The sequence below is a fragment of the Myxocyprinus asiaticus genome, chromosome 4, assembly GCF_019703515.2.
Source record: "Myxocyprinus asiaticus isolate MX2 ecotype Aquarium Trade chromosome 4, UBuf_Myxa_2, whole genome shotgun sequence".
In the NCBI taxonomy this organism is placed as follows: Eukaryota; Metazoa; Chordata; class Actinopteri; order Cypriniformes; family Catostomidae; genus Myxocyprinus; species Myxocyprinus asiaticus.
This window is the reverse complement of record NC_059347.1, coordinates 11,399,137-11,426,602: the sequence shown is the minus strand read 5'-3', so window position 1 is coordinate 11,426,602 and position 27,466 is coordinate 11,399,137. Positions and strand designations below refer to the sequence as shown.

Genomic DNA, 27,466 nt, shown 5'->3' with positions numbered 1-27,466 from the left:
TTACCTCAGCAAATCGGGGTAAGGACACTGTTTAAAACAATGTTTTTTTAAACGTACTCAAATGGCATTATTTAAAAAAAATAAATAAATAAAAAAAACATCTTCTGTAGTGCAACTTTATATCTTCAGACTGAGCCTTTATATAAAGCTTCCCTGATGGTATTCTGGACAAGCTCTCATATCCTGACCAGGAATGTGTTTCCCAGAAGCTTAAATTTATCGTAGAGACCATTGATGCCAATGGTTTCTACGATCTACTTAGCTTACGATGCTTTTGGAAAATGCAGCCATGAACTACTCTTAACTTTAGTGTGTGTGTGTGTGTGTGTGTGTGTGTGTGTGTGTGTGTGTGTGTGTGTGTGTGTGTGTGTTTAGACTGTCCTCAGGTGCAGTGCATCAGTCAATACATAGCAAAACAGGCAGACGAGCTTAGCCTGGAACCACCTGATGTCATCAATGTACTGCGCAAAACCAGTGAAGGTAGAGCCATACAGTTCAACTATATTCACATCCATAGATAGATAGATAGATACACTATATTGCCAAAAGTATTCGCTCATCTGCCTTTAGACGCATATGAACTTAAGTGACATCCCATTCTTAATCCATAGAGTTTAATATGACGTTGGCCCACCCTTTGCAGCTATAACAGTTTCAACTCTTCTGGGAAGGCTTTCCACAAGGTTTAGGAGTGTGTTTATGGGAATTTTTGACCATTCTTCCAGAAGCGCATTTGTGAGGTCAGACACTGATGTTGGACGAGAAGGCCTGGCTCGCAGTCTTTGCTCTAATTCATCCCAAAGGTGCTCTATCGGGTTGAGGTCAGGACTCTGTGCAGGCCAGTCAAGTTCTTCCACACCAAACTCACTCATCCATGTCTTTATGGACCTTGCTTTGTGCACTGGTGCGCAGTCATGTTGGAACAGGAAGGGGCTATCCCCAAACTGTTCCCACAAAGTTGGGAGCATGGAATTGTCCAAAATCTCTTGGTATGCTGAAGCATTCAGAGTTCCTTTCACTGGAACTAAGGGGCCATGCCCAGCTCCTGAAAAACAACCCCACACCATAATCCCCCCTCCACCAAACTTCACAGTTGGCACAATGCAGTCAGACAAGTACCGTTCTCCTGGCAACCACCAAACTCAGACTCGTCCATCAGATTGCCAGATGGAGAAGCGTGATTCGTCACTCCAGAGAACGCGTCTCCACTGCTCTAGAGTCCAGTGGCGGCGTGCTTTACACCACTGCATCCGACGCTTTGCATTGCACTTGGTGATGTATGGCTTGGATGCAGCTGCTCGGCCATGGAAACCCATTCCATGAAGCTCTCTACGCACTGTTCTTGAGCTAATCTGAAGGCCACATGAACTTTGGAGGTCTGTAGCGATTGACTCTGCAGAAAGTTGGCGACCTCAGCGCACTATGCGCCTCAGCATCCGCTGACCCCGCTCTGTCATTTTACGTGGCCTACCACTTCGTGGCTGAGTTGCTGTCATTCCCAATCGCTTCCACTTTGTTATAATACCACTGACAGTTGACTGTGGAATATTTAGTAGCGAGGAAATTTCACGACTGGACTTGTTGCACAGGTGGCATCCTATCACAGTACCACCCTGGAATTCACTGAGCTCCTGAGAGCGGCCTATTCTTTCACAAATGTTTGTAGAAGCAGTCTGCATGCCTAGGTGCTTCATTTTATACACCTGTGGCCATGGAAGTGATTGGAACATCTGAATTCAATTATTTGGATGGGTGAGCGAATACATTTGGCAATATAGTGTATATTTCTTTTTTTTTTTTTAAAGTGCTAATATACTCAAAACTCACTAATATGGATTTCCATTTTCATGTCACTCTTCAAGGTTGGTATGAAGGTATGCGTCTCTCCGACAGAAAGAGGGGTTGGTTTCCAGCAGAGAATGTATTAGAAGTGACCACCGATCACCAGAGACGACGCAATGTGAGAGAACAGTACCAGATTGCACAAGCAACCAATGAAAACACCCTAAGTTGACCCTTACTGACTTGACCTATAACATCTATATATGGAAACTGAACTAAAAAGCAGAGGACTGATGAAAGTAGTTGGTCTTAGGACAAGTACAGCTATCTACTTTAACGGGGGAAGACCAAAATCTCAATCTCTATTGGACAAGAGATTACAATCAAATGACATTTCAAATCAGCAATAAAATCTTACAACAAAGGGATCATAAATTGTGCTCCTTTAGCTCAAATTCTGCAAAGACTTCAGGCTGGTCTGGCTAATGAGCATGTGCATCTAAGTAAAATTATGTTTTACTCAGTGATCTTAAAAAAGGTGATTTATTTAGCATTATAATTTCTCCCATTCACATGCATATGAGTGACCGTCCAATCATATAATGTCTCGTAGTAGTATTACCAAAGAAATTTTAGAAAAATCCCAAGAATTCATAAATCTTTTAAAAAGGAATCAAGATAATAATAAAAAAAAAGGAAGCCTGGATTGTGCATCAAAATGAAAAGCCTTTATTGGACAGATCTGTTGTGTCGTCATGCATGAGGTGACTAACAGGACGAGCCCCTTCCATTGTGCTGTCAGGCTCCACCTTCAGCTCTGTAGGCAAGGTTTCTGTTGCTGCATTTTGAATTAATAAGTAAGACTTTGGTTAACACCTTCCTCATGTTCATTCCAGATAAACCCACAAAGCCTTTCTTTAAATCATAAAAAAAAATAATAATAATAATTTAGACATCACCATTACCTTTTAAGGGTGTCATCCACCAACTGGCAAAGACTTGATTTTATCATCTATAGGAATAAAGCATATGGAAAACAAAATCAATACATAATTATACTAGGGATGTATACTCTATGTAAAAGCCACTGTATTTACAAGGAATAAATGTTTTCACTTTTAATCCATAATTGTTTGTATACGTTTTATACGCAAGGATACAAGGACAACTATATAGACAAATACACACCATTTTGGAAACACTAAGGCCACGTTCACTACCTTAAATATAAGTAATGCTGCAAATTAATATTACAGTTTGAAATAAAATAAATTTTTACCAGTGACATCAAGGCCACATTTTCAGCAGTCATTACTCCAGTGCATTTCTCTAAGAAAATAAGGTGTCTCATATTTATTCCAATCACATTATTATTCTAATATAATAATTTTGTAGTCAAAAAAAGTTCTTTAGTTAGAACAATTAAATGGTTGTGCTACTTAAGTACAGACACTTTACCCATCACTTTACCCTTTCAAATCAAATTTTGTTTTTCAAAATTAATCAGTCCACCATTCCTTTGAGAGATGAAGGTTATTCCATGCACTACTGTCTTAACAGAAGAAATCAAACTGGATCTAACCGGGATAGAGAGGGAAGTTGGCCAAGATGCACAACAACAAAAAGACACGTACAATAGAGTCTCTAGTTTGAGAAACAGACCCTTCACAGGACCTAAACTGGCAGTTTTAATGAACAGTACATGCCAAACCCCAGTGAAAAGTGCAGCAGTGAAAAGACTCTGGAATGTTGCCATTTTAGGCAGACTTTCAAAGAATTAGCCACATCTGAAACTGCCAAATAGGTAGAATTGGAAGAAAAGAGTAGTGCAAAAGAACTTAAATATTGAGCGATACATAGAAATCAGTATTCTGGATGGATGAATCAACTTTGAGTGTTGGTGTCAAGTCTTTCTTAGATAAGCTTGGTTGGAAACTCCGTGAGAAGTGCCCTACAAGCCAATGCCATCTTTGGGAAGTGCTGCAGAAAGCATAGGATGAAACTTCACCTAAAGACATAGATTAAACTGACTCCTGGAGAACCTAAGGTGTCATTGCTGCAAGTGGAGGATTCTTGGATGAACAGTTTATTAGCATTGCTTTCACGATCTCAAAAACCCATTAGAGTTCCATTATGAACCTATAGGGGCTGTCGAGAACTGCCAGTTCATCAATACATACGCAGTCAGGTTCCTGTCAGTGAGTCAAAACACAGTCTAAAAAGACGGGGCCTGAACATTACATCATTAATATAACATTCAGTCCAAAGCACCAATCTCAGTCGATCGTCTACCCAATAACACTGGTATTGTGTGAATGTGTGCTCCGTTCCTCACCTCTGTCCTCAAGATGCCCTGTGTGTGAGGCTGTTTTGTGTGTGTGTTTCAGAGGTAGAGGTGTGGGTGGATGAGATGGCAGGTAGATGGCAAGAGAGCGATTTCCATTCGCTGGGTGAACACAGCCGAGGGGGACTCTGAACCCGAGAGAAATACACATTAATTTTAAATGTAAATATTAGACATGATTATGTCACACTAAGCACACTTTCTCCTGAAGCCTGTGGAGCAGTCGAAACTTCAATAAGGAACTCGGTTGAAGGTTTATTTGCTCAATTAGCCGTGGCTCCACAATCAATGCACGTCTCTGTTAAAAAACTCTTAAGTACAACTTGAAAGATTGTTTCCTCTTAAGTACCACTTAGTTTTGTTCAGTATGTATTTAAGCATGCTGTTCTTGTGGCTCCACTAACAGAGGGCAGAAATCTGCTCTTCTGTTGTGTACTATGAGCACTTCATTGTATATACAGTTGGAAAGGTCTTTGTTTTACCTGTAGTGTGGTTGAGGTTGGCTGAGTGGTCTCAGGTGTGGAGGAAAAGGGGGCATGTTTCTCACCTCATTCCTGTAGATGACTTGATCACCATCATACTGCAGCAAAGACAATCATTGACCCAAATCATTTTCAGTATGTCAGACAACATAAGTTATGCAACTATTCACACATTCAGAAAACCACCCCTCTTAAATCCTATAAAAAGTGGTCACTGGAGATGCATGAGTCACATGATAAAAACTAAAAACCGCTTACCCAGAAATGAACATTTTGTCATTCACTCACCCTTCATGTGGTATTGATCCAATAAAAAAAAAAACATCTTTAATGAAACACAAGCTTCTGTTTTACATACTACGAAAGTGTATAGTAATTTACATTGCCAAGCTCCAAAAGAAATAAAGCACCATAAAAGTAGCCCATTTGACTTGTGTGCTAGAGTTGAAGTCAGAAGTTTACATACACTTAGGCTGAAGTCATTAAAACTAATTTTTTAACCACTCCACAGATTTAATATTAGCAAACTATAGTTTTGGCAAGTCGTTTAGGACATCTACTTTGTGCATGACACGAGTAATCTTTCCAACAATTATTTACAGAAAGATTGTTTCACTTTTAATTGACTATCACAATTCCAGTGGGTCAGAAGTTTACATACACTGTTAACTGTGTCGTTAATTGTGTTGTCTTAAGGGTCAAAAATGACCCGCCACTGTTTACCAGCAGAGAAAACCAGCTAAATGATTTTTTCTTCAACCTGAAATTTGATGACTTTTCCTAGAGTGACCCCAACATTAGAAAAAGTGAAACATTGCCTTTGTCCTTATTTCCATGAAAGCTGTACACCACCAGGGTACCAAGATTGTCTTAGGGTCATTTTTGACCCAGCAGTTATAAAATCATTTACACACCACAAAAACCACAGAGACACACCCACACACACACACAAGAAATTGAGATTGTGTGCTACTGATTGAACTCAGACAAAACTAAAACTTTGTGCATGTGCAGCATCTCCCCTCCACAACCCCACACATGACTCAAGTTCACAGACAAAAAAACAATTTCAGACAAAATAAACATTTCTTGAAAGCATTGTTTACTAATGGGGAATGCAGTCAGAGGCTATAAAGGTGCTGCAAATGACAGTACCCCCAGTTCTCTCTTTGCTGAAGCCATGAGTGCACATTTCAGTGCCCAACTGGTCATAGATCTGATTTTTTCAGATGTCCAGGAGGAACAAGAGAATTATTTAGAAGGAGGAGGTATCTGAAGAAGATGGGGAAGAATACAACCCAGACGCATCATCTTCAGATGAAGAAGAAATCCCCCAAGCTGAGAGAGACATTTTTGTCAAAGAACAGCAAAATAACATGGTCCTTGTCACCATATGACAACCAGGGCAGGATGGCAGCACAAAATGTCATAAGGGATGACCCCAGGGCCCACAAGACATGCAGTTGCCCATGCCCAGGACATCGCCTCAACATTCTACATGTTCATCACACCAGCCATCGAAAAAATAATCCTAGAGATGACAAATTTGGAGGGTTTCCGTAAATATTGAGACAACTGGAAAAGGATGGATGAGATTGACCTGCGTGCCTACATAGGGCTGCTAATCTTAGCAGGTGTGTATAGGTCCCGAGGTGAGGCTACATGTTGTCTCTGGGACGCAGAGAGTGGAAGGGGCGATTTTCCGTGCCACGATGCCACTGAAAGTCTTTCACACTTTCTCAAGAATGCTACGATTTGATAACTGTGAGTCAGGAACTGCAAGATGTGTGAGAAACAAACTGGCAGCCGTAAGAGAGGTCTGGAAGTGGGTGGAGCGCCTGCCATACCTCTACAACCCTGGGCCTGAAGTAACAGTGGATGAGCAACTGGTTCCATTCAGAGGTACATTTTTATTTTCATATCTGTAATGTAAGTGATTTTCACTGTTAATTTTATTATGTATTGCTGTAATATCATTGATTTATGTGATTGATTTCTGTGACACTGATATTAATTACTGATAGTAATCTCTTTTGTCAAAAGGTCGCTGTCCTTTCCGGCAGTATATGCCCAACAAGCCAACAAAGTATGGCATCAAGATATGGGTGGCCTGTAATGCACAATCCAGCTACGCTTGGAAGATGCAAATCTACACAGGAAGCTGACCAGTGGAGGCCCGGAGAAGATCCAGGGGATACAGGTTGTGCTTGATGTGACAGATGGACTGAGGGGGCACAATGTCACATGACAATTCCTTCAACTCTTATGAACTCAGCCAGCAGCTCCTGAAGAGGAAGATCGCCATGGTTGGCACAGTTAGAAAGAACAAGCCTGAGCTCCCCCCTGCACACCTCGCAACAAGTGGGAGAGAGGCCTTCAAAGTTTGCCATCAACCCCACCACCACTCTAGTTTCTTACCTTCCAAAGAGGAACAAGAATGTGGTCCTCCTGAGCACACGACACAAAACGGCTAAGATCAGTGATCGTGAGGAAAGGAAGCCAGCCAACATCCTGGACTACAACCACAACAAAGGAAGCGTGGACAACCTGGATAAGGTGATTGGAACTTACAGCAGCAGGAGGATGACTTCCCGCTGGCCCCTGGTCATCTTCCATAACATCATTGATGTGTCCTCATACAATCCCTTCGTGATATGGAACAAGATCAACCCTACCTGGATGCCTGATAAACGGAAGAGGAGGGTGTTCCTGGAGCAGCTGTTAAAGGCACTTGTAACCCCACACATTCAAAGAAGGGAGCGCCTCCCGCACTGCAGCCTGCAGCACTTGTGAAAGCTGTTCAGGAGGCTGAATCTTGTCCTGATCCACCTGACGCTGCAGCTGGGGCAGGCAAGAGGAGGAGATGCCAATTCTGCCCCTCAAAGAAAGACTGTAAAACAAATACTATGTGCTGCACATGTGAGAAATACATCTGCAAAGTCCATGCACACACAATTGCATACTGTCCTACATGTGCTAATTAGAGTTGATTGCTTTATGTTCTTCAAGTTTTTGTTTTGTATCTATTATCTTATTTTATTCTTATTTATTGTTGTTGTTTATACACCTTGTGGGTGGGGGCAATGATTCGAAAAATGGGTATTTTGTAGTTGAATTCCTCATTGTACAGTATATCACTATGTTGCCAAAAAAGTTCAAGACTGTTATTGTTTCCCTTCAATAAAATGCATTCAAAACTACTTTCTGCACATTTCTGCTACTTTCTTAGGCTATACAAGTGCTATCTCTTGCTAAACAATTAATGTTTACACCTATGCAGTATCTTTAGCAATAATAATAATAAACCTCTACTTTAGTAAAGAAAACAATTATGACAGGTGTGTTGTAATAAAAACGAGTGGTGTCCACTGATTAAATGGAGTCTTTCTGCACTGTGAAGAGGTAAAACCCCACATATTCACAAAGTTTGTGATGAATGACAGGTTGTTTCTTCATGCAAAATAGATTTGGGGTTTAAAATTCAATTAAGCTGCTTTGTTTTAGGGGTTTGGTGAAGGTGGGTCATTTTTGACCATTAGGACATGGGGAGTATACAGAATGTTAAGACTACACAAGGGTTAAGCAGCTTGGAAAATTCCAGAAAATGATGTCAAGCCTTTAGACAATTACCTGTGGATATGTTTTAAGGCCTATCTTAAACTCAGTGCCTCTTTGCTTGACATCATGGGAAAATCAAAAGAACCTCAAAGAAAAAAAAAAAAAGAAAAAAAAAAAATTGTGGACCTCCACAAGTCTGGTTCATTTTTGGGGGCAATATCCAAATGCCTGAAGGTACCACGTTCATCTGTACAAACAATAGTACGCAAGAATAAACACCATGGGACCACGCAGCCATCATACCACTCAGGAAAGAGACGCATTCTGTCTCCTAGAGATGAACGTAGTTTGGTGCGAAAAGTGCAAATCAATCCCAGAACAACAGCAAAAGGACCTTGTGAAGATGTTGGAGGAAACAGGTAGACAAGTATCTATATCCACAGTAATACGAGTCCTAACGTCAACATAAACTGAAAGGCTGCTCAGCAAGGAAGAAGCCTTGCTGAGCATAAACCTGACATAAAAAAAGCCAGACTACAGTTTGCAAGTGCACATGGGGACAAAGATCAGATTTTTTGGAGAAATTTCCTCTGGTTTGATGAAATATTGAACTGTTTGGCCATAATGACCATTGTTATGTTTGGAAGAAAAAGGATGAGGCTTGCAAGCCGAAGAACACCATCTCAAACGTGAAGAAAGGGGTGGCAGCATCATGTTGTGGGGGTGCTTTGCTGCAGGAGGGACTGGTGCACTTCACAAAATAGATGGCATCATGAGGAAGGAATATGATGTGGATATATTGAAGCAACATCTCAAGACATCAGCCAGGAAGTTAAAGCTCGGTCGCAAATGGGTCTTCCAAAATGGACAATGACCCCAAGCATACCTCCAAAGTTGTGGCAAAATGGCTTAAGGATAACAAAGTCAAAGTATTGAAGTGGCCATCACAAAGCCCTGACCACAGTCTGATAGGAAATTTGTGGACAGAACTGAAAAAGCATGTGCAAGCAAGAGGCCTACAAACCTGACTCAGTTTCACCAGTTCTGTCTGGAGGAATGGGCCAAAATTCCAGCAACTTATTGTGAGAAGCTCATGGAAGGCTACCCAAAACATTTGACCCAAGTTAAACAATTTAAAGGCAATGCTACCAAATACTAACTAAGTGTATGTAAACTTCTGACCCACTGGAAATACGATGAAAGAAATAAGCTGAAATAAATCATCCTCTCAACTATTATTCTGACATTTCACATTCTTAAAATAGTGATAGTAATTGACCTAAGACAGGGAATGTTTTCTATGATTAAATGTCAGGAATTGTGAAAAACTGAGTTTAAATGTAATTGGCTAAGGTGTATGTAAACTTCTGACTTCAACTGTATATACAACTGAAGCCATACAAAAGCACTGTGAGAGGAACTCAAATTTAAGCCAATAATCTCACAAATCTCATTTGCACTAGTTATCGATTCAAAAATGCTGCAGCACATTAAATGGAAAAGAGATTTGAACTTGGTATTGGAAGATGGGGAGTGGGAAAGAATTTTAGAAGATGTTAAAACTGTCTATGGATGCAAGGGTACGCCTTATTCAGTTTAAGATTTTGCATTGTTTCTATTGGACTCCCTCAAAATTGTTTAGGCTTGGTTTTAAAGACACACCTACCATGTCAGTTGGAGGATGGCGATATAGCCCATGCTCTGTGGTTCTGCGCTAAGATACAAGAATTCTGGGTAAGAGTCCAGAATTTTATCTGAGGCTCTAGATACTCAAATTTCACTCTGCCCTAGACTATGTTTATTGGGTGATGGGCGGTCATTAAAGTAGGTGAAATATATAACAAAAAAAAAAAAAAACTGGGTCCAAACTAGTGTAATGATTGGCAGACAGATAATTTAGAGGATGGAAGTCAAAAGGTGCTCCCTCATTTCAAGAATGGTTCACTGAATTGGGCAGGGTGGCGACATTTGAAAAGATGTCTTATAAACAGCTTGGCAGATCAGAAGTCTACGGTAAGAAATGGGGCAAATACTAGACGTTTCTGGAAGGCTCTGAACCATTTGGAGAGAAACGTGATTGTGATTGAATTTGTAAATTGTATCCTTTGTGGAATTCTTTCTTTTCTCCTCTTTATTTGTTGATTTTGTATTTTTATGTATTTTTTTTGTTTGCGCGTGTGTGTGTGTGTGTGTGTGTGTGTGTGTGTGTGTGTGTAAGGCTTTGACCACGGGGATGTTTGTTGAGGGTCACGGTGGGGTTGGGGATTGGGAGGGGGAATAAAATTTGATTCTGTGTATATATGTTTTGCTTTGTTCCGTTTCATTTGTGAGAATCAATACAAATCTGAAGAATACTACACTACAACTCAGAGTTTAATGCCATTTTGGTGCTGATGTGGGAATGGTCGCAAAACAGAAAGACATTTACCAGTAAAGGCAATCCAATGATTTTACTGCAATTTACCAGGTAGCATGTGTAAAAGCATCTATTGTTGCCTAAAAGGTAATAAAGAAAACTTAATGGACCAAATTATGAGAATTGATATGATATTTTTGTGTGTTTTACTCGCTATTTGCCTGTTTCCGTGTGAAATCAACGTCTCAAGTTTTCACAGAAGCGCATTCATGTCCAATTTTAAAGCAAATTACAAAAGCAATCTGCGAAAATTAAAACTCTTTGCTGCACTAATGCAATCATTCTGGAATTTATGTGTGTATTATCACTCCATCTTTAGTGTAATAATGGCTGGTGGCTAGTATCATATCTGTGTGTGTAATTCAACAACACTCCTCCCTCTAACGAAAACACTCGAAGACTCACTGGACGTAAAATCATTTGTAGGCCGATTTAAAATGAAAAATTGAAAATATTTAAAGAGAATTAGAGAGATCAATAAATTAAGAACAATTTACAGCAGTTGCCTAATTAATATGCAATCATAATCCATAAAAAAGAAACGAATGTAATTATGGGTATTTAAAAAAGTAATTTAATCGAATTACAAGTACTAATTTTTTGTAATATGATTTAGTAATCCATATTACATGTAATCTGTTACTACCCAGCACTGATGACAGATCGCAATGCAGCAAGTCTGAATGTGTGTGACTGCAAATGAGATTCGAGGGCTACAGCAGAGGGGAAGATTATCGGTGATTGGTCTTTTCTTCACAAAAAGCTATCACTCCAGATGTGAAATATAGTGCATGAGTCATATGAACTATTGTTATTATGCTTTTATGTCCTTTCTGACAATACCAGGTGTAAACAGGGCCTTAAAGTATTGAGAGCTTACCGTTGCGATAGTGCCACAGGAGTCAATGTGGAAGCTGAATAAGGCTCTGGAGTGATCGGTCTCAAGTGGTCTGCAGGCAGGGTCCAGCAATGCTGTGTGATTGGGGTTCACTGGGGGAGAAACGCCAGCTGTGTCGACCATCACTACCATTCTGCCATCAGGCAGACACACTGCACAGACAGCCAGAGAAGAACCATGTTGAAGTGAGAGCGAGGCAGCGACTGACTTGGTGCACTTAGTAAGTTATGTTTGTCATTTTGGAATTACACTGACACTTAGTGGTGTGAATGCAGCATCATTCACATGCAATAGTTTTCAATTACTGATGCCATTGTAGAAAATCACTGTTCTAAATCATCCATAATTTTATTATGGAGTTAGTGTCCAAAAACAGGGCAGTTACTGAGTTAAGAGAGTAGTTTTCAGCTGGTCGTGTGAGCCACCTCAGGAGACCCTCTACATGTAGAATAAAACAGCTTTTAGAAGGTACTGATATGACTAGGGTCAACATCTCAAGTGAAAGGTCATGATTTTATACATGTGTCAAAATTACAATTAATTTCTTTAGAACTTTGAGGAAAAAAAAATAAAAATACTGAGTGCACCTTTAAATCCACAAAGTAAACAACATTTACTGCCAGAATCTCTCCGATTTCTTTTTTAAAATGAACATGTGACCTGGAGCTGGCCCCCTTGTCATTAATTCTAGGCGTTCCCTGTAGGCGTCTAGATCAACATGCTAGTAGATTGGCTTTCTATGAATGCATGCACACTGCCGCCACTTGCCGTCTGTCGCCGGCATCCAGTTTAAGACTAAAATTTAAAAGTCCTCTTTTGATTGGATAACCTATTTGCATGTGAAATAAGTAACAATCCTTAGTTGCGGGTTTGCTGTCAGGTATAGTTTTAAACAGCCAGATCTGTAAAACCTACATTACATGAACTGTGCCTCAAAAATCATTACAGGTGGATTAAAGGAATAGTTCACCCAAAAATGAACATTTATTCATCATTTACTCACCCTCACGCCATTCCAGATGTGTATACCTTTTTCTTTCACAAAAAACAAATTACGATTTTTAGAAGAATATTTCAGCTCTGTAGGTCCATGCAAGTGAATGGGTGCCAAATTTCTGACACTCCAAAAATCACATAAAGGCAGCATAAATGTAATCCATATGACTCCAATGGTTAAATCCATATCTTCATAAGTGATTTTATAGGTGTGAAACAGATCAATAAGTAAATTTTTGCTTGTAATTCTTCTTGCCCAGTAGGGGGTGATATGCATGAAGAATGTGAATCACCAAAGACACAAGAAGAAGAATGTGAAAGTAAAAGTTAAAGTGCAGCCTGACTAAGCAGGGAGGAGAATTTATAGTACAAACTGACTTAAATATTGATCTATTTCTCCCACACCTATCATATTGCTTCTGGAGACACTGATTTAACCACTGGAGTCATATGGATTACTTTTATGCTAACTTATTCACTTGCATTGTATGGACTAAAAGAGCAGAGAAATTCTTAAAATCTTCATTTGTGTTCTGCTGAAGAAAAAAAAAAAAAAGGTCACATCTGGGATGGCATAAGGGTGAGAAAATGATCATTTTTGGGTGAACTATCCCTTTAATGTGATCAGGGCCCTTGTTAAAAATAAACTTCAGCCACTCTTTCCTAACGTTAAAGTGCAGGACAATTACAGTTTTCATAATATAACCCCTTTAAATATGACAGACATGTAAGTGCAGTTTAATTACCCAATAATTCTCTCACAGGGAACACACAGCGCTGCACATGAGTCTGTTCTTCTGCTGTTTCCAGGTGAACTAAACTCACCAACACACTCACTAACAGACCTTGCATACCCAAACCCTCAGAGACAGAGAAATTGCATGTAAGCAGCTTGTACGTGTTGCGTTAACATTATTGCAAATCATACAAATCATCTTATTACGTGACTTCAAGTGCCGGCTCTCAGGCCTTTGTTCTACCTCATAAGCCATGCCATGGGCGTAGAGCGGCACATCCACACTGAGGTAGTGCTCTTTGGCATCCAGAGAGAATCCCCCCAATTCCACCAGCTCCCAGTCAAGCCTCATTCCTCCGAAATACAAACTCCACTCAGAGGAGTCTATGTTTCCGTAGTAAGCCAATGCACGCACACCCCACACTGTACACTCCCCTTCCAACTTCGGCAGGACTGAGAGAGACATACAAGGGATGAAGGGAGAAAGACATAGGCTCTGTTCTAAAATGTAGTGCACTGATTCACTATTTACATAGAGCGCGTTTACATGCACGATCTTACATCTATACGATGTGTTTTGTTATCGCCATATATATATATATGCGCAACATACTTGGCCCCGTTTACACCTGGTATTAAGATGCATCCCGTATGATTCGATCACAAGTGATCAGGCGACACACATCGCTGTTTACATCATCATTCAAATGCATCTCCCTTGACCACTTGAGATTTTGTGGGGAGGGTGTCTAATTTCACGACTGCATACACTGCTCAAAGTCAGTGATTCATTATTTGATAAAACAAAAAATAAATAAAGACAAAGCATGAAAAAAACTTGGAATTTAATCGAAGCACATGCGTGACATTTCAAACAGAATCCTTAAGTTATTTTACTGGAGCATCTATATTAGAGCGTCTGATGTGCAAGTTCTGTGAGGTCTTGTGCATGTACACTACAGTTCAAAAGTTATGAATCACCAAGACATTTTTGATCTTGAAAGAAATTGATGCTTTGGTTTACCAAGGATTAAACTGATCAAAAATACTGCCAAAAGCATTAGAAATGTTGAAAATTATTATTACAGTTTAAAATAGTCGTTTTGTATTTTCATTTATTATAAAAATGTAAATTTTTTACCCATATTATCAAAGCCCCATTTTCAGCAGTCATTACTCCAGTCTACCAAGAAAATACCAATTATTCCTAATTCTTGAAAATTCATTCTAATGTGCCAGTTTGGTACTCTAGAAATATTTATTTTTGTTAGAACAGTGGAAAACGGCTGTGCTATTTAACCCTTGTGTTGTGTTCGTTTTGTGCTAACACATTTTGTGTTCCCAGTCAAAAATGACTGGCCCACTAAGATTGTTTATTAATCCCTAACCCCAACCATATATTATCACAAGATATTGCATTAGATCTTTATATCAGACAGACAGACAAATAGATAGATCGATCTGAGCTTAGACTGGTTCAGTGGGAGGAACTGAAGAGAGAAAAAAAAAAAAAAAAAAAAAAAAAACACTTGCTTGCTCTGAACAAAGTGTGTCATTTTAAAGCCTAGAATCTGGACTTTACAATATAGCTGATCCAAACAATTCTTAAATAATGCTTTTTAATTTGCTGACAAATAAGAACAGTTTCATTGTCATCATTTGAAAATTTAATCACATCAATTATATTCAGAGTTGGTAAAAAAGATGAGATAACCATGTTGGAAAGGTCTCAATTAGTAGAATACAATGATCAAATTTGTTTCACTCAGGGGCCAAACTGCAGTGAGTATTAGTATAGGAAATTCCCACAGACACACATAAACATAATAAACAGAAGTGTCTTTGTCACATTTTTTCTCATTACTTCCTGAAACATACATACAGTTGAAGTCAGAAGTTTCCATACACCTTTGCCAAATACATTTAAACTCAGTTTTTCACAATTCCTGACATTTAAATCGTAGAAAACATTCCCTGTCTCAGGTCAGTTAGGATCACTATTTTAAGAATGTGAAATGTCAGAATAATAGTAGAGAGAATAAATTATTTCAGCTTTTATTTCTTTCATCACATTCCCAGTGGGTCAGAAGTTTACATACACTTTGTTAGTATTTGTTATCATTGCCTTTAAATTGTTTAACTTGGGTCAAACATTTTGGGTAGTCTTCCACAAGCTTCTCATGGTGTTGCTGGAATTTTGGCCCATTCCTCCACACAGAACTGGTGTAACTGAGTCAGGTTTGTAGGCCTCCTAGCTCACACACACACACTTGTTCTTTTTTCTCCAAAAAGATCTTTGTCCCCATGTGCACATGCAAACTGTAGTCTGGCTTTTTTATGGTGGTTTTTTGGAGCATTGGCTTCTTCCTTGCTGAGCACCCTTTCAGGTTATGTCGATATAGGACTTGTTTTACTGTGGATATAGATACTTGTCTACCTGTTTCCTCCAGCATCTTCACAAGGTCCTTTGCTGTTGTTCTGGGACTGATTCGCACCAAACTACGTTCATCTCAAGGAGACAGAATGAGTCTCCTTCCTGAGCGGTATTATGGCTGCATGGTCTCATGGTGTTTATACTTGTGTACTATTGTTTGTACAAATAAACGTGGTACCTTTGGAAACTGCTCCCAAGGATGAACCAGACTTGTGGAGGTTCACAGTTGTTTTTCTGAGGTCTTGGCTGATTTCTTTTGATTTTCACATGATGTCAAGCAAAGAGGCACTGAGTTTGAAGATGGGCCTTAAAATACATCCACAGGTACACCTCCAATTCAGTACACCTCCTATTAGAAGCTAATTGGCTGATTGTCTAAAGGCTTGACATCATTTTCTGGAATTTTCCAAGCTACTTAAAGGCACAGTTAGCTTAGTGTATGTAAACTTCTGACCCACTGGAATTGTGATATAGTCAATTAAAAGTGAAACAATCTGTCTGTAAACAATTGTTGGAAAAATTACTTGTGTCATGCACAAAGTAGATGTCCTAAACGACTTGCCAAAACTAAAGTTTGCTAATATTAAATTGGTGGAGTGGTTAAAAAATACGTTTTTCAATGGCCGGTCATTTTTGACCAGGAACACAAAAGAGTAACAAAGTGAAATAAAACCAATAAAATGTACAGAAAATAAGCAATTTTTTTGTGTGTTTTCAGATACCATATGTGAACAGTCAAGTAATTTTATTCCAATTCAATTAATAAAAAATTAAAAAAAAAAAATCAATAAAAACAAACCCGGCCGGAAAACCCGACTATTGCACGTGTAGAATAAGGAATATTGATTTTGGTATTCCAATAGTGGCAAGTCGAACGGTTAACTGAATGTCGACTATCCGTGCACATCCAAAGTGCAAACAGGGTCCAAATGTTATGCATCTATACACATAGAATCAGCCTTTCAGCCAGTGTGTTCATCATGGGAATATCTCATCAATTAATTTTGCTGCCTACTCTCTGATAGAACCTTCTCATGGGGACCCTGCCTATGAAGCTAAGAATGCTGTCAAGCAGATCACTTAAGGTTTGGAACAGAGCCAGATAAAAAAAAAAAATATAAAATGTAAATAATTTCTGAGGGGCTTTACTTACCCACATCCTGCAGGTCAGCCTCAACATTAGCAGGATGGTCGTAGATCTCACCATCAGGAGTCAGAATGAAAGAAAATACACCAGAGAGTGTGTACCGCCTCAACCGGTCTCCCAAATACTACATCAGCAGAGAGGGATGAAGAGCACAGTAAACATACTTTATCTCAGAAAACATCAAGAAAAAAAAAGATGTGGTAAATAAGTGCATGTGGCCCATCACCTTCTGGGAGACAAGTGGATGCGAGAAGGGGATCCGAAGCAGGTAGCTGTGCGTGTTGTTGGGGAGAGGGTTCTGAGAAAGACGGACTCCGTTCCTCTCCATTTCCTCCCAAACCACTGGCTGACCTGCTACAGTCACATTCCCCAGAGAAACGTCAGGTGGGAAACAGCACAGAGATACTGAAAACTCCCTTAGTGAGGGCACAGTCACTTCAAGGGGAGAAAGAGATCGAGAATTAATCAGTTAACAAATGGGATTAAAGTACATTCTGAAATACACAATAGTTTGTGTACCTCCTTTTAAGACTACTTATAATTTTAGCCTCAGACGAGGCACTTAAAAGTTCACCCAACAAGGAAAATTCTCTAATAATTTACTTAGCCTCATGCCATCTTAGATGGGTTTGACTTTCTTCTTCTGAACACAAATTAAGATTTTCAGAAGAATATTTCAGCTCTGTAGGTCCATACAATGCAAGTGAATCATGGCCAAAACTTTGAAGCTCCAAAAAGCACATAAAGCATAAAAGTAATCCATATGATTACAGTGGTTAAACCCATGTGTTCAAAAGAGATATGAAAGGTGTGGGTGAGAAACAAATATATAAGTCCTTTATTATAAATCTCCACCTTTGACCAGCTAACCAGTAGGTGACGATATGCATGAAGAATGCTAACAGACAAAAAACAAAATGAAAGTGAAAGTAAAGATTGACAGTAAAAAAATAAAAATAAAAAATACCCACACCTATCATATATCTTCAGAAGACACTGATTTAACCACTGGAGTCATATGGATACATTTTATGCTGCCTTTGTGTTTTTTGGAGCTTCAAATTTCTGGTCACCATTCACTTGCATTGTATTGACCTACAGAGCTGAAATATTCTTCTAAAAATCTTCATTTCTGTTCTGCAGAAGAAAAAGTCATACACATCTGGGATGGCATGAGGGTGAGTAAATATTGAGAATTTACATTTTTGGGTGAACTATCACTTTAGAACTACCAAGATTTTTTGATACATATTGTACACAAAAATTTCAAGAACGTTCTCAAATTGATAAGGTCCAATCTGATTAACAGGCTTTTCGTAATTTCCAGCCAAGAGAGTATGCAAAGAATTAACTGAATTTAAGATGCTACTCCAAAGAGCACTTCTGAGGACTAACTAGTCATTGCAGAGTATCAGACTCTTTCTTTATACCAACAGTCAAAAATCTAGCTATGCAAGACAAAAACCCTATTTTATAATCTAGGTTTTACCTGACAAGTTAAGGGAAATGTGGGTTTCACAGACCTAATGTGATATTAATCCTTTCCGAATCCAACAAAATGAACAATTTTCCTACCCCACATTAGCATCAACACAGAGAACCATTAGATTTGCATATAACGAGGGAATAGCAGATTGGATTTTGTAATCAGTTTTGCGGAAACACATTTATGCAGCCAAGTGGAATTTGCATACCATACACAAACATATGACAATCCGATTGAAGTATAAATAGGCCCTATGTAACTAAAAACTGGAAGGGTTTGTGTTTCTCACTGTTAATGACAGTGATTGGTCGAGGCACATGACGAATTGAAAAAGCTCTGAAGATTCGTTGCTGAGTCAAACTCCACGCTGCATCCTCCCATTCACGCAACAGGAACACGTCCACAAAATACGACTGAGAGAACCGTCCATCAATCACATGACTCTGATCGACACAAGGAGAGATACTGTTAGTAATCAAGAAGCGAAAAAAATCATCATTTTAAAATGGTGAGAATTGTGTAATGGGTCAATGACGTGATAATTTATTTGTTTCTCTTCAGGTTTATACTTCTTACTCAATTAAGTAGAAAAAAAAAAAAACTATATGCTCTCAACGTACTACAAAGTAGGCTAAATATTTTCCAGGTAATTAGGGATGCACCGATATTAGCATTTTGGGCTGATACAATACCAATTAACAAAAAAAAAAAAAAGTTTTTTGCTTCAAAAATGTACAAAGGCTATTTTATTGTTCTAACAATACTTGCTGTTGAACATGGATTAGATCTGTTGAACACATGACAGGCCAACATTTTAAGAGAGCTACAATGAAAGAAAAATACAAGATAAAAGATTTTAAAAAAAGATTTATGTGTTGGGTTATTTTGCATTTCTAACCCATTTTTGCATATTGTTTTTGCCGTTCTAAACAGAACTTACATTTGACATATTATAATAGGACAAATTCATAACATGCTTTACTTTTTTGGATTTCATTTATTTTAGTAGGTATTTGTTTTTATTACACAGAAAAATGATTATACATTTAATACAATATCTTCATATTTAATTATAAATAAACCATCTGGGTTTTTTTTTTTGGGGGGGGGGGGGTGGCGGCTGATATGTAAAAAAAATTTGGTCGATATTGGCGGTTTATATCGATGGTTATAGCTGATGTTTTTAATTTGTCAAATAATTGGCCAATAATTTATTTTGGCTTTAGTACAACATAAAAGCTAATTATTTAAATTGTCTAATAACACACTTAAAATTTCTCTTTATTTTTCCTCTGGTCTTTATACACAAATACATAGCAACCTCTATTTTCGGAGGGGGTCTCTCGCAAGGTGTTGGTCATATTTGGGGTCCTTACCATCAAAAAAAAAACCTGGTGTAACTAACATGCAGGTTAGCCATTCTGTCCAAAAAAAAAAAAACAACAGAAGGTCCTATAGACCTTCATGACCATGTGTGAGGTTAAAAAAAAAAAAATAAATAAAAAAAAATCCTAAGATAACTTCCTGATCTTTGTAGCTCAAATATATATATATATTTTATTAATGATTGTGTACACCACAGTATTTTAATAACTTTCACTTGATAGTTACACCACTTCACATTTTTCAAGTACTGTACTGCTGCTATACATTTCAAATATTTATGAAACCAACATGGACACAAAGATTAGAATTCAACAAACTTGACATGTTTTAAAAGGAGATTTTAAAAAGATCTAATTTTTATGTCCTTGGACAACATTTTGTCAACAACCCTAATATAGAAATAGTGTAAATCCTGGGTGATACATTTCAAATGAAATGGATATCAAACACTAAGGGCAGATGTCATCCCAGATACCTGTACTGATCCTCCCTCAGCTCCAAAAGGAATACGGATCTCCAATGTTCCATTGTTGTCGTGAATCTGGTAACCACGCTGGTGGGCTACACACTCAGACAGATAGCGTCCCCCCACCCCCAACTTAAGGCCCTTTTCTATAAATGAAGGATGAAATAGAGTGGGGAGGTTGCGAGGAAGAGACCACAACACATCTGAACCATCCATTCGGGCCTGACCTGATGACAGGAGAAAAGGAAAGAGAAGATAAGATGGAAAAAAAGGAGAACTGGGGGACTCTTACAGCATACTTACACACTTTATAATGTAAATCAGCTAAATTCATTGGAAAGGATTTAACATGGTAAAATGGGTTAAATGGAGCTGGGGAGGACTACACTCTTAATGAAGACTCTGAAATAGTACGAATAGTATGCTATTCTGAATACAGCCTTCGAGTTGCACTTTGGCATGAAAGAGAATTTGGTTTACACACATAGTGCATGTAACCAACAGATCCCTTTAAGAGAATGAGCTACAGAATCGTACAGACTTGAGAAGGGAGATAACAAGAATAACATACTCATGGTGCAAGCCATGGACATGTCCACGGTCAACAGGGTCCATTTGAGCTTGTACATGATGGTGGCACTTACCACTTCCACCCCAGCCTCACCCCACTGCAACAGTAAAGACAATCCTAAGGTCATTTTCAAAGAATTAAAAAGTCTGTCTGATGCAACAGAAATTTGGACTTGTACATCAAAAATTGGACCCATCACCTTTTAAGACTCAGTAATTTGTCTCAATAGCTTTCTCCCTGACCTGCAGCATGTATGCCAGTTTGGATCCGTAGGGGCAACGCAGAAGGATGCGTGTGTCAGTGGTGTTGATGTAGTAACCCAGCAGGTGTGCCATTCTGACAGGTACAGTTTCTTCTCTCATGCCACCCTCCTGATGGAGCACTGGAATACGAAACACCACTCTCCACTCCCTCAAGCCCTCATCCAGCTCCTGAGAACACCACAAAACATTATTGGTAATAGGAATGTTATGGGTTCAAGTTAAGCTCAAATCAACAGCTTTTGATGATTACCACAAAACAATTTCAACTTGTCCCTTGTTTTCTTTATATAAAAAAAAAAAAAAAAAACATCAGGGTTAGAGTAAGGCAGTTACAATGGAAGTAAACTGTGCCAGATTTCAGGCAGAAATATTTTTGTTAGAGCACTCCTTAAAAAAAAAGAAAAAAAAAGTTAATACCTATAAAGTTTTCTAAATAGTTATTTTTGTGGTGGGACTACGATGACTACCTCTCTATATAAAATCTCAGAGCTGAAAATGCATATCAGAGCAAAAACCAAGCCATGAGGTCAAAGGAACTGCCTGCAGAGCTCAGAGACAGGATTGTGTCAAGGCACAGATCAGGGGAAGGCTAAAAAAAAACATTTTGGCCGTACTGAAGATTCCCAAGAGCACAGTGGCCTCCATAATTCATGAATGGAAGTCTGGAACCAAGACTCTTCCTAGAGCTAGCCGCCCGGCCAAACTGAGCAATCAGAGGAGAAGGGCCTTGGTAAGAGAGGTGACCAAGAACCCGACAGTCACACTGGTTGACCTTCAGAGACCATGTGTGGAGATGGGAAAAACTTGCAGGAGGACAACCATCACTGCAACACTCCACCGATCTGGGCTTTATGGCAGAGTGGCCAGACGGAAGCCTCTCCTCTCCATGAAAGCCTGCTTGAAATTTGCAAAAAAGCACCTAAAGGACTCTCAGACTGTGTGAAACAAGATTCTCTGGTCTGATGAAACGAAGATTGAACATTTTGGCCTCAATTCCATGCGTCACGTCTGGAGGAAACCAGGCACCGCTCATCACCTGCGCAATACCATCCCAACAGTGAAGCAAGGTGGTGGTAGCATCATGCTGTGGGGGTGTTTTTCAGTGGCAGGGACTGGGGGACTGGTCAGAGTTGAAAGAGAAGCTGAACACAGCAAAATACAGAGATATCCTTAATGAAAACCTGGTCCAGAGCGCTCAGGACCTCAGACTGGTGAAGGTTCACCACAATGACCCTAAGCACACAGACAAGACAACGCAAGAGTGGCTTAGAGACAACTCTGTGAATTTCCTTGAGTGGCCCAGCCAGAAACCAGACTTGAACCCAATCAAACATCTCAGGTGAGACGTGAAAATGGCTGTCCACCGATGGTCCCCATCCAACCTGACAAGAGCTTGAGAGGATCTGCAGAGAAGAATGGCAGAAAATCCCCAAATCCTGGTGTGCAAAGCTTGTTGCATCATACCCAAAAAGACTCGAGGCTGTAATCGCTGCCAAAGGTGCTTCAACTAAGTACTGAGTTAAGGGTCTGAATACTTATGTCAATGTGATATCAGTTTTTTCTTTTTAATAAATTTGAGGTAATAAAAAAAATCTGGTTTTTGCTGTTATTATGTGGTATGGAGTGTAGGTTGATGTGAAAAAAATATTTTAAAGCATTTTAGCATAAGGCTGCAACATAAAATGTGAAGAAACAAAAACTGAAGGGGTGTGAATACTTTATGAATGCACTTTACATAGCTGATAGCTTTTATATAGACTGCTTCTGGCTGTTTTTCAGCACCAGACAATGTAAAATTGGCTATAACTTTACACAGAAAAGCTTAGTAAGTGATTATCACAATAAGTTCACGTTTACATGCATATTATGTCTTGTGGCTAAACTTTTGAAACAGTGAGTATTTTAACATTAAAAAAAATGGCTCATTTCCATTCACTCCCATTGTAAGTGCCTCACTGTAACATCAATTTTTGCTTTTTTGTTTTTTAAAGGAGTCGTCGAAATTAATGTTTGTGGTAATCAACATTATGCCATAATAGGTGTAACATGACTTGTGTGAAAACCACCTACTAAAATTGACCATGATTTTACTACAGTAACCATACTATCACAATGGTATTTTGTAGTAAAATCATAGAAAACACAATATGGTTACTACTACTGTATATTAACACCATATTACTGTAGTAACACCATGGTTTAACTGCATTAAAACTATAGCTTTCACAAAAACAAAACAAAAAAAACACATAATTACAATATAACTATAGTAAAACCATGGTTAAATATACCCGAATCAAACCTCTCTCTCAACTCCCTGACTGTCACCAAATCACTGTGAGGAAATCAACCTTTATATTAATTTTGTATGTATCTGTAGTATTAAAGGAAATATTAAGAGTGGACACAGGAAACAAGATGGGAAAAAGTCGTACAAAAGGTGGATTTGAACCTGGGGTGTCCTCATGAAAACAAAAAAAGCACATTCACACAGTCTTTACACATTACGCCACTGCAGCGTCACTAGCGGCGCAGTTTGTCATAAATATGTTTGCATCAGACTTTTGGAGCGCAAACAGTCACGCTGTGTGGCAGGTGCTATTTACACAGTGGAAATAGTCACTCCACTTATAATAAAACTGAAGTATTTAGTTTCTGCGCCACTAGCGTCATGAAACGGAATTGCAAAAATAACCTTTTTCAAAACAGCTTTCTGTAGTTAATGTATATTTTGAAATGACAAAAACTTTTATTATTTCTAAACAAATGGCATATTATTTACTAACTTCTACATTTGTCAGTTAACATGCCTAAAATATCAATATTTTTCAATGTATGAACAGTTAAGAACTTATTAAATGACTTACAATACAGTTTTAGATGAAAACCATTTTGAATTATTTAGAAGCTTGAAATCCACCGGGTCAAAACTGACCAGGCATGCAAAAGCTGTATGCAGATGCTGAACAACTACGAATGTTCTTAATGACAGAGGAGATGGATACTTTAGCTATGTAATATCCATGAGGGCACACACACACACTCACCACAGGGGCAGGGGTTACCCACTCCACACCAATGTGATTATCTGGAGGTGAATGCTTAAACACAGACACCTAGGGAATTGAAAATCATCATAGACTTGAGATTAGTGGCAGATATTTTTAAATGCAACATTGATTAAATTCAGAAGTCAGTCAAGGCAGTAGAATAATTTGCACAAACAGTATAAAAAGATCATGGGTGAATCTCATGAAGAAAGTCCAGGTCAAATTTTCCACAAAACTAAAAGAAAAAATATGAAATTGTACTTTTCATAAACATAATTAAGCTTGTTTTTAGAACCATTTAGATTTTTTGCATTGTGATATTATTTTCAAAACAACTAAGCTAATAACATTATTTTTTTCCACATAACATAGGGGATGTGCCGATTTCAAAAAAAAAAAAAAAGCTTAAAAGCTATATATATATATATATATATATATATATATATATATATATATATATATATATATATATATATATATATATATATATATATTTTTTTTTTTTTTTTTTCTTCCACAAAAAAAAATAAATAAAAAAAAATTACCCTGGCATTTCCTGAGTGTTTGGAGAGATTTACCCTTATGGTAACATAAATTGTGAAAAATATTCTTTCCACCTCCATGTAGTTCTCCTCACAGACGAGCTCCCGAGGCCCCCACGGGACCTGAAGAGGACAGGTGAGCAGTAAAGGGTAGGATTTCTCCTCCTTGTTCGAGTACTGATTTACAAACCACACCAATACCCGAAATTCAGTCTCCCTCTGTAACCACAAACAACTAGTCACTGCTCGCTATGATGCTCAAGTATTTCATTAATAACAATACCATAAAACATTATACTCAAGGCTGCATTTTCTCAAGAATTTAGCCCAATCCCAATCATTTTGGTCCTCTTTTCTTGAGTGCATCATACCTGGTTCTCCACCAGACAGGCCAGGTAGGACACACGCAGTAGCAGGTCACCCCAGGAGTCAAAACCAATGGTGTAGCCACACTCTGCTGCCCACTGACCAGAAACTTCATGGACCTCAGAGCCTCCTGCGAGAGGAACATTGGAACAATATCAAAATCATAATTTCAAGCATCAGAAATGAGTGAAATAGGGAGATCTGACTGGGACATTAGGTAATGTGGGACAGTGAAACTCTGATATGACAGACCATGCCCCACCACAGGCAGATTCATGAAAGGCTGTCATGTGATTGAGGTCTTGTTTGTTGGTGATCAAGTGTTGGAGTGACATCACAATACATTACATAAATCAAAACAGCAAAAAAAAAAAAAAAAATCCCCAGAATACTGTAATTCACACACTTCTACATGCTTAAAACCCACACAAACTCATATTTGTCACACATTAACAAACCTGTTAAAAGAATAGATCACCCAAAAATGAAAATTGTCTCATCATTTTCTCACCCTGATGCCATTCCATGTGTGTATGACTTTCTTCTGCAGAACACAAATGAAGATTTTTAGAAGAATATTTCAGCTCTGTAGGTCTATTCAATGCAAGTAGATGGTGACCAAAACTCAGAAAGGTCAAAAAGCACATGAAGGCAGCATAAAAGTAATCCATAAGACTCGAGTGGTTAAATCCATATCATCAGAAGTGATATGATAGGTGTGGGTGAGAAACATATCAATATTTAAGTCTTTTTCTACTAGAAATCTCCACTTCTTTCATATTCTGCCACCTACTGGTCGGGGCTTGACAAAGGTGGAGATATTTAGTAAAATAAAATAAACAAATAAAAATAAAAAAAAAAGGGGCTTGAATCTGTTTCTCACCCACACTTATATCTCTTCTGAAGACATGGATTTAACAATGGGGGTCATATGAATTACCTTTATGTTTCAATTATGTGACTTTGAGCTTTAAAGTTCTGGTCACCATCCACATGCCCTAAAAATTTGAATCTACAGAGCTGAAATATTCTTCTAAAAATCTTCATTTGTGTTCAGCAGAAGAAAGAAAGTCACACACATCTGGGATGGCATGAGGGTGAGTAAATGATGAAAGAACTTTCATTTTTGGGTGAACTATTCCTTTAAATGTGTCTTAAATATTATAAAGGAAACTATACCTTGAACATTAATCCTAAATTTGTTGCCAAGGACATTTGAACTGATGGACAGCCAGAAATGACGATCATGGCACTCTGTCCTGAACATACCTGACAAATAAACAAACAAAAATTATTAACAAACATTTAACCATTTCAGGTTTGATTTCGACTTTAAACGACAAATGCTTAATGTGTTTACCAATAGGTATGGAGTCAGGGATAGAGCTAGGACACAAACCAAACAAAATAATCCTGAAAATACAGAAGGGAAATGTTTAAGACATCAGAAAGACTATCACAGCAAAACATCACCTTCCCAACATGGGAGCTAATCTGATATTGTCAGTAGTATGCTAAATGTTCATTATTTGGGACAGAAACAAAACTCACCATAACCAAGTCACGTAATACATGACCATTGTAGAAAATTAATGCAAACTGTAAATTGATTTTGATTAGAGTAAATCGGAAATTGTATCGCGATGAACTGCGTTGATTTTTCTATTAGACCAGCTGACGCGTGGCGGCGGTTCATTTTGACTGTGAGGCGCACCTGTCAGATTGGCTCGGTTAATCAATCTGTGTGTATCATGTGACCGCAACTTTCCTATGCACGTTTTGGAGAGAAATTGTCCTGCATTTGTCAAAAAGTCGCTTTTGCGAGTGAAAATCATTGTGTGGAAAACTAACTGGACGCACGTGCGAATAACTCGTCCCCCGAATAAATGAACATTTTGAACTAATATATAATTTTGTAATACTTTATGTAAGTATTGTGATATCTATATACATTTAACACTGCGATTTGTTGCTTATCTTTCTTTTATAAACAAGGCAACAGAGGAAGCGTCCAAAAGTATGCTAGCATCTTCATGCTATGAAGAACTTAAACTGTCTTAATATTAATTGGGTCAAGCAGACGTTACTTGGTAATATCAGAGATTGTTTCGAAGAGACGGGCCACTGGTATTAAAATAAATGGGGAAAAATGAAGCTCCCAACGGTCAACGGATGTAGAAAGGAAGTCCCGCCTTTACAGGTAAAAGAGCCAATCAACTTTTATATAAAGACATCGCCTGTCAGTCAACTCGAGAACGCGCGTGCGCATTATCTATACGAGCCAGAAAATTTTCTTTTTTTTTTTTTCGCGTAATCTAAGGTAAAGAATCACAATTTTATGATACCAGTGTTGTTAGATTTTTACTGCTGATTTGAATTATGTTCTTTGATCGTACTCTTGACCAACAGTTTTGGAGATTTCTGTCTTTCCTCATTCAAGTAGGTAGGAGCTGCACTGGCATGCCGCTTGTTTACATAAAAAAAAAAAAAGCTGCCCATGAGCGTTCCAAAGATGGCCGACGAGTGAACTTACTTGCTAAAAA

General features: G+C 38.4%; 2 protein-coding genes across 9 annotated transcripts in view; one reads left to right on the top strand and one right to left on the bottom strand.

Annotated features, from left to right (window-relative positions):
- The window catches only part of arhgef15a (Rho guanine nucleotide exchange factor (GEF) 15), a 43,082-nt gene extending 31,606 nt beyond the window's left edge, over window positions 1–11,476 (top strand). For 2 of the 7 annotated variants that reach the window (XM_051686035.1, XM_051686013.1), the window contains 2 exons: window positions 376–480; window positions 1,863–4,109. In XM_051686035.1, the coding sequence (XP_051541995.1) occupies window positions 376–480; window positions 1,863–2,014 (257 nt within the window). In that variant the 3' untranslated portion in view covers window positions 2,015–4,109. Of the gene's footprint in view, window positions 1–375; window positions 481–1,862; window positions 4,110–5,837; window positions 6,511–6,651; window positions 10,379–11,232; window positions 11,320–11,428 lie in introns of those variants that run through there. The other 5 variants (XR_007895944.1, XR_007895938.1, XR_007895943.1 and 2 more) reach the window with 5 other exon arrangements.
- LOC127433846 (uncharacterized) lies at window positions 2,486–26,685 on the bottom strand. Of its 2 annotated transcripts, XM_051686116.1 has the most exons (19): window positions 26,475–26,683; window positions 26,284–26,336; window positions 26,103–26,192; window positions 24,929–25,053; window positions 24,633–24,776; window positions 24,013–24,081; window positions 20,945–21,133; window positions 20,703–20,799; window positions 20,141–20,358; window positions 18,569–18,722; window positions 17,020–17,228; window positions 16,800–16,917; window positions 13,457–13,665; window positions 13,223–13,337; window positions 11,463–11,632; window positions 4,609–4,706; window positions 4,118–4,254; window positions 2,748–2,794; window positions 2,486–2,620 (listed from the first exon to the last, which is right to left on the bottom strand). In XM_051686116.1, the coding sequence occupies exons 1-18, from the start codon at window positions 26,501–26,503 to the stop codon at window positions 2,760–2,762; spliced, it is 2,259 nt and encodes a 752-aa protein (XP_051542076.1). In that variant the 5' UTR covers window positions 26,504–26,683; the 3' UTR covers window positions 2,486–2,620; window positions 2,748–2,759. The 2 variants fall into 2 exon arrangements, with proteins under 2 accessions (XP_051542076.1, XP_051542086.1); XM_051686126.1 differs by lacking the exon at window positions 2,486–2,620 and having other exon boundaries at window positions 26,475–26,685.
- Window positions 26,686–27,466: the final 781 nt, after the last annotated feature.

Bases quoted from the DNA above. Each gene is read 5' to 3' on its own strand.
- LOC127433846 (XM_051686126.1), bottom strand. From the start codon at position 26,503: ATGGTCATGTATTACGTGACTTGGTTATG. The intron at 17,229-18,568 runs GTGAGAAACACA...CTCCCCTTGAAG, and splicing joins ACCAATCACTGTCATTAACA to TGACTGTGCCCTCACTAAGG. The intron at 13,666-16,799 runs GTAAGTAAAGCC...TGTCTCTCTCAG, and splicing joins GGCTGACCTGCAGGATGTGG to TCCTGCCGAAGTTGGAAGGG.